General features: G+C 44.8%; 1 protein-coding gene across 2 annotated transcripts in view; it reads right to left on the reverse strand.

Moving 5' to 3' along the window:
* The window catches only part of loxl3b (lysyl oxidase-like 3b), a 17,813-nt gene extending 10,110 nt beyond the window's left edge, over positions 1 to 7,703 (reverse strand). The window contains exons 1-5 of one of the 2 annotated variants that reach the window (XM_031580169.2): positions 7,375 to 7,703; positions 4,495 to 4,836; positions 4,004 to 4,170; positions 2,993 to 3,210; positions 1 to 67 (exon numbers count right to left, since the gene is read on the reverse strand). The exon at positions 1 to 67 is cut by the window's left edge and continues 8 nt beyond it. In XM_031580169.2, coding sequence (XP_031436029.1) covers positions 1 to 67; positions 2,993 to 3,210; positions 4,004 to 4,170; positions 4,495 to 4,828 — 786 coding nt within the window. In that variant the 5' untranslated portion in view covers positions 4,829 to 4,836; positions 7,375 to 7,703. The remainder of the gene's footprint in view (positions 68 to 2,992; positions 3,211 to 4,003; positions 4,171 to 4,494; positions 4,837 to 7,374) is intronic. The other variant, XM_012826851.3, reaches the window with a different exon arrangement.

Below are 7,703 nucleotides of genomic sequence, written 5' to 3' on the forward strand. Positions count from 1 at the left end.
TGCGGCGTTGACGCTGATTTTAACGTTAGCATTAGCTTTAGCGTTAGCTTTGGATTTGAGTTTCTGCCTGCAACGCAAACATTGATTACAAACACACTTACACATAGACACACACATGCGCTAACCCATACAACACACCATTCAACAAAGGCCAGCAAATAAAGCATTTAATACACACACACACACACACACACACACACACACCACTAAGCACATTAAGCAACTGACAACAACAATAATCATATGATAAATCACAAAAGCAGTGATGCTAAGCAATGATGATTAAAAAAATGATTTAATAATGGACGTTAAGGCATTACCAATGAATTCAACATCAGAATGAATGTTTCAAGCATGGAACGGTTAGTTCACGTTAGTAAAGCCAGCAGACTCCCACAGTGAGTCACTACACCTAGTGATGAGATCCTCATGCTTCTCTCCCTCCATAACAGCCTCCCACAACCATTTCCCCCATTTAATGCTCATTATCTCAGTGGAACCTCTGCAAGCATAATGACTCACATTTACTGCAGTTGGAGCAACGTGGGAGCTGTGTGCAACTCACAAAACTAAATGACAAAGCTACTCAGTTATGTGGCCAAAAAAAGAGTTACGTGCCAAGGAGAGACCTATTCACTGCTCAAATTAAAACAATATTAAAACAGCTGTAAAAGTACACACAGAACTGAGTTGACTTTTTCAATCCAATCACACACACACACACACACACACACACACACACACACACACACACACACACACACACACACACACACACACGCGCGCGCGCGCTTGCATTTCAGACAGGAGGATGTGAGTGATTAAGACTACTTATTAAGAGTTATTTGAGCTACAGCTAAACTACAAACCCACAAGCCCTGTTGCAGAGGACTCTCATACACAAGCATCCTTTCTCACAATCACAAGAACACTCTCTCTCGCTCTCATACACACACACACACACACACACACAGTTGTCAATCTAGAGGGAGAACGTGGCTTAGTTAACCCCCTCTCAGATAGTACCTGCTAGCGGCTATGGTAACTTTGCCTTTCGCCTCAGCTGATCTTTTGAGACGCCTGCAAAGTGACAGCACAGATTTTCACACACACACAAACACACAACACACACACACACACACACACACACACAAACACACAACATACACACTGCATAAACCAGACATTACACAGCCATGACTTGCAAGCATGACTTGATGGCATGAACACACACACACACACACACACACACACACACACACACACAGGCATGCTTGTCTGACCCAGAAAGTTTGTTGTTACCCATCTGGGATTAATCAGAGTCATACCTCTATATGCGCATAGTCACTCATATGTACAGTGTAGGAGATCCATACATCAACACCACAATAATGGTGTATGCTGTGTGTGTGTTATCTCTGTTTGTTAATGTTTCCCTTTTTTCATGTACAGTCTTCTCACAGACACACACACACACACAGGCACACAGACACACACACACACACACACACACACACACACACACACACACACACACACACACACACACACACACACACACACAGACAGGCAGAGGGATTGGAGTGCTCTGGTTTTCATTTAAAACCCTGAGGTCACACTCCAGAAGTGGGCTCATGTGATTCAGACAATCAGTCAAGGTTAGAATAAACGTATTTCACCATACAATGTAACACAGAATGAAGTGGTATGCTAAGGCTCATTATTAAACAGAGAGAGAGAGATAAAGAGAGAGAGAGAGAAAGAGAGAGAACACACACGCACACAGAGATACGGTAACACGTATCCAAGTCCACACATACACACACACACACACCACATTGTAGTCATATGGGGGAGTCAGAAGCTGGAATTCCTAAAAGTGAGACATTCCTCCAACATTCCGCTGAATTCTGGTCTCTGGACCTTGGAAAAATACCCCTAAGGCCTACTAGCCCTACCCCTCGATGACCCCCTCCTTCTCCCTCTCTTCCTCTTCTCCCTTCTTCTCTCCGCTCCCCCTCCTCACCTCTTTTTCCTCAAATAAAACGTTCCTCCTGTCTGGCAAGCTGAAATGAGACGGCCACAGCGATACTAAGACCAGACTGTGTGTGTGTGTGTTTGTTTTTCCTCATGGTACATTTCAAATAGGTGTGTGTGTGTGTGTGTGTGTGTTCTGGAACACCGCAGATCCCCCTTTTCTCAGACGAATGAGAGAAAACACCACACTTCCTCTCATGGCAGTGAGAACGAGAGAGCAAGAGGGGGGGGGGGGTCTCCTACATCCTGCTCACAGTTATGAAAACCCCTGCTCTGGAACCCTGCCAAACCTCCCTTCTGTCCTCACAATCCTCTAACATTCTGCAAACATTCTACGAACACTCATCAAACATTCTGGAGCATCAAACACCCCCTGCGTTCTAAATGCAAGCAGTGAGTGTTTACAGTAGCTTAAATCACAGGGGTGAATCTGTGACGCTTGGAGCTAAAAATAAAGACCACACATTCAAAGTGCTCCCCCCAGAGCTCTGATTTTAACACATCAAACTAAACAGTCTCACCACAATGTCTGAGAGGAAAGGCCTCTGTGCTGCACGCAAAGCCTGTGATATCATACAAAATGATAGTGTAGTCAAGAAAAAAGCACTTGTGAGTCCAAAACAACATGTTCTTTCTGGTGCACCACGTTGCAGCATCTTTCAGCTCTGCAGAGATGCAGTCTTTTGTTCAATCCATTTACTAACCTCACATTAAGAGAACCTTAACGCCGGATCGAGACATCGTGTAAAGTGCGAAGGTGCCTTAGTTTTTAAAAACCTACAAAAGTACTGGGATGTTTAGCCAAGATGGACAATAGCAATGTTTCAAAAAGCCAGTTGTAAATCTAAAGAAAACCTCCTAAAATAGCTTTCCACTATCTCAACTTCAGGGCTCTTTAGGCTCGCATAGTTCGACAGGAGAAGCGCTGTTTATTGTGAGCGACAATAAGACTTACCTGTAGAAGTTCTTGTTGACCTTCCTCTCATGGGGGAACCCCATCATGCCGCAGATGACACGGGAGTTTTTGGGTGTCCAGCCACGGTCGCAAACCTGTGCCCAGCTGTTCTTGAAGCGCACCTCCACCACACCCTCCGTTACCGGGAGACGCCGCTTGCCTGTGGCGACCACGGGCCGCAGACGCACTTCCTCAATATGATATTCCTCCCTCTGCACCTGAGAGAGAGAGAAGGAGAAATGTATTAACTGGGCTGCCGCTTGCTACTTTGAATGCGAGATGGTAAGCGTGTATCTGATCTGCAATCTCAAATATAACTTTGCCTATATTATGCCTATATACTATATATTTGTCTGTCCTGACCTGGATGTTTGAGTGCTGATGTGTGTTGGCCTGGCCTCCTTGTGTTTGTGTGTTTGTGTGTTTGTGTGTTTGTGTGTTGTGTGTCTATGTGTGTGTTTGTGTGGGTGTGTTGGTGTGTTGTGTGTGTATGTGTGTGTTTGTGTGTGTGTGTGTGTGTGTGTGTGTGTGTGTGTGTGTGTCTGTGTGTGTTTGTGTGTTGTGTGTGTGTGTGTGTGTGTGTGTGTGTGTGTGAGTGTGTATGTGTGTATGTGTGTGTTTGTGTGGGTGTGTGTTGTGTGTGTTTATGTGTGTTTGTGTGTGTTTGTGTGGGTGTGTTGTGTGTGTATGTGTGTGTTTGTGTGGGTGTGTTGGTATGTCTCCTTGATGTGTGTCATTGAGTGCACTGGCATGTGTCCTAGCTATTTATGTAGAAATGAGTAAGCATGTGTCCTGACTGCATGTGGCTATGACCTCTCGCTCTCTGTGGTTGTGTGTTTGTGTGTGTGTGTGTGTGTGTGTGTGTGTGTGTGTGTGTGTGTCTGTGTCTGTGTGTGTTTGTGTGTGTGTGTGTGTGTGTGTGTGTGTGTGTGTGTGTGTGTGTGTATGTGTGTGTGTCTGTGTCTGTGTGTCTGCGATGGAGAAACTGAGAGAGAGAGCCTGCGTGTGTACCTCTATGACATTTTCAGTATCAATGTATCCTGGCAGCCTCTCATCCTTGCATATGACTCCAGCATCTTCGTCGTGAGTGCAGTCACTGTTCCCCCAGCCGCGCGACTTGCACACAGACACACTTGTCTCACTGCCGGCGCACTGCACATTGTCCAGCCAGATCTTACCTGCACACAAACAAGACCGCAGATACAACAGGTGTCTACTTCTGTGTGTGTGTGTATAACGTGCAGGGTGAATTACATTTGTTGTGTCAGGGTCATTTTTGTATTTGTACACCACACTGTATGGTGTATGCTGTGTGTGTATGTGTGTGTGAGAATGTATTCTGTGTGTGTGTCCATGTGTATCAGCTCTATTCGTATGCGTGCCTTGCATGTGAGGAGCCTTTATATCCGTGTGTGTGTGTGTGTGTGTGTGTGTGTGTGTGTGTGTGTGTGTGTGTGTGTGTGTGTATGTGTGTGTGTGTGTGTGTGTGTGTGTGTGTGTACCTGCTCCTTTGCCATACTTGGCGCTGTGTGTCCAGCCAGTCGCAGAAACAAAGCCCAGCTGGCGACAGAGGACGTGGGCATTGGATAATGTGAAGTCGTCATCACAAATGGTTCCCCACTCCCCCTTGTAGAACACCTCTATGCGCCCCTCGTTGTGTTTTCTCGGGTAACCAGCCAAACGGAACTTGACCTGCTCGGACTGTGGCATGGGAGAAGGTGTGGACTTTGTAGGGGGTGTGGTCTGTGTAGGGGGTGTGGTCTGAGCCAGACAGGATGTAGACCACAGCCCTAATAGGAGTGTCACCATATACCTCCACCAATGACAGCGCTCCATTAGTGAACCTGCATATGAGGATTTCAAAGAGTGGAGAACGTTATTAGACTGTGTCAATGGATGTACAAAGCATGCAACAGCATGGCGTCATACACTTCCATTACAGAGAGATGAATTCATCAAACTGAGAGCAGTATGTTTAAAGCATAGTAAGCATAGCATGCATAGTGAAGATGCAACCCATATTTAGGATAAATCTGCTCCATCTATCTGGTTTACGATGTCCATGCTTTTTACAGTCATTGGGCTATGTTGTCCAAACCAACACAGACACAGGTAGCATTTAACATTAGCGCTAACTGAGGGGGCGGCTTTTGGCAGGTGTCTGTGAAGTTCCTAGCCTGACCTTTCAACCCTGACCCATAAAAACAAGTTGCTCTGAAGGCAGAGTAATGTGAAACATATTTACCGCTGTAGGGGAGGTTCCCATAACACCAAAGGGGTATTTATTGCCTTGCTGTTATGTCATGTTAAATAACAGAATCATCTGCATCTGATATACTCCAGAAGGAAACCGCAAACTAACTTAATTATGCAGTATAATTACATCCAATCATAAGTCATGTAAATTTATGGAGCTGGCTCAGTGGGTGACATCTTCACACACACACACACACACACACACACACACACACACACACACACACACACACACACACACACACACACACACACACACACACACACACACACACACACACTTCAATTATCCAGTTACAATAAAAGACACCCACGGCAAAGCATTGTGATTTGAGCAATCTAGTAGATGTTGATTAAGAACACTTACTGTAAGACAACCCCTCTTTAGTTTTGCTAATCAGCTTTTTAGACATTATTCTGTAAGCATCAAAACTCCATTAAACACATTTGGTTGTCTAATACGATAAATATGACGACACATTATGATAGCACATATTTTAAATACCCACTGGTGACTTTTAGTGTGCTGTCATTAAAACCCCTATTTTTGTCATACAACCTCTCCTCAAATCACACACACACACAGAGGGAGAGAGAGAGGATGAGAGAGAGAAGGAGAGAGAGCTGTGAAGAAGAAAAAATCCTTGCTGCCTCAAGCAGATAATTACATTAGGTGAGGCAGAAATCAAGCTTAGAAGCCGTCCCACCTGCCCAGACACAGCAGTTTAGGTAGCAGACTTTCAAAAGTAATTAGGATCTGCACCCGTATCCTCGGAACATTCCTTTCAGACCCTCTGCGATCACTCAACAGTTGCTACGGAGACGAAGCTAGATGTGAACAGATTCCTTCCAAGATACGCCTTTAGAGCGGACCAATACTACCCTAGTCGCTAATATAATGCACAAATGACGTGCGTGTTGTAATTGACAACTGTGTCAAACTGTGAGTTATGACAACTGTCAAGTGCGAGAAAGAAGATCGTCTGTGAACAATGACCTAATTTTGGGCCGCATGCAGAACATCTGGACTGAGGCGAGGATGTTTGGTGACCGTCTGGGCTGTGGAATGTTATCTTGGAATTAACTTTTCCCTTAGCTGTCGAACATTCGAAGCTTACACTAACCGACTCCACGGATCATTGAGAAAGCCTTTCACCTGGCAACTCCAGCCAAAATGCCGTGTAGGTGCGCTGATCCATAGTGTGATGTCACTGTTGTGACGTTGCTGGATGGGCCTGCTTTAGTTTCATACAGAAGCTGCACGTGCCTCTCTATACATACCAGACCTCTTATGAGCTTGCGCTGTAAACACCTTTAACAATCCGAAACATACAGCAGCTGCGCATGATGCAAAGCCTATGGCTAACGAGTAGTTAGCAGTCAATAAAATCCCTACAGTAGGCTAACACACTCAACCCATCATGCCCAGGCGCACCACACCATTCAAACCGCAGCAGCCCACTGTTCGAGGGTTTGAAGTCCTTTCATCTCTCCAGCGCTCTCCCAACAAAATTGATTACCACACTCCATATTCTAAACATCATATTTTGTATGGTTTTGATATTTCCGTAAGCATCTCTAAAACGTTTAGGCACGAGTGTGCTACTGCTGCGGGAGAATTATGATCCAAATGTTTCTCAATCGTATATGCGAGTTAGCACGCACGCACGAACACACACAGAGAGAGAGAGAGAGAAAGAGAGAGAGAGAGAAAGAGAGAGAGCTTTAGGTTACAGGCTTGTACCCAAGAGATCAATTTGACACCTGTTTTTCCTTACAGAAATCCAAATCAGATGTTGTTTTCTGTGGTCTAATCTTAGACTATACACTTTATTACTACCAGTAGGCCAAGTGTGAATTTAACATAAACGTACAAAAAAACTGTTACATTAAGTCTAATTGACAGAGACTGAGAGAGACATATAAGTGTGTGTGTGTGTGTATGTGAATGTGTGTCTGTATTTTTCACATATGGTAGGCCTACACTACTGGAAATTCCAAATAGCTATCTGAAAGGGAATAATAAAGTTAGGATATATTTTCTATAACTTGGGGTTTAGGTAGTCTCAGAGCCAAGCGCGTTTACAGTGACAAATACAGACAGCAAGGAAAGATTTAGAACTTACCAGATGTGTTTTCCCAGTCAGCCGATTTCGAGGTTTCGTTTACTTTTTTGTCGGCTCACAGTCGTGGTAATTCAAAATTTTAGCCAAGGCTTCTGATTATGCAGCCATGGATATCCTTCGTCCGGCAGACAGACGGTGGTCACCCAGAGCGTCTGCCAAAGTTAGAAAAAAAATCTTTACAGCGCAAAGCACCTAATGGCCTATAATCACAACCGTCCTTTTGTCTATAAATTGCCAGCTGTACCGCAGTGAAAGTAAGAGGGATGGAGGGACAGCAAGAAGGAGAGAGAGAGGGAAGGAGGGAGGTGGAGTTGACTCGTGGACGACTC

Source organism: Clupea harengus, chromosome 14 (genome assembly GCF_900700415.2).
Source record: "Clupea harengus chromosome 14, Ch_v2.0.2, whole genome shotgun sequence".
NCBI classification, from domain to species: domain Eukaryota; kingdom Metazoa; phylum Chordata; class Actinopteri; order Clupeiformes; family Clupeidae; genus Clupea; species Clupea harengus.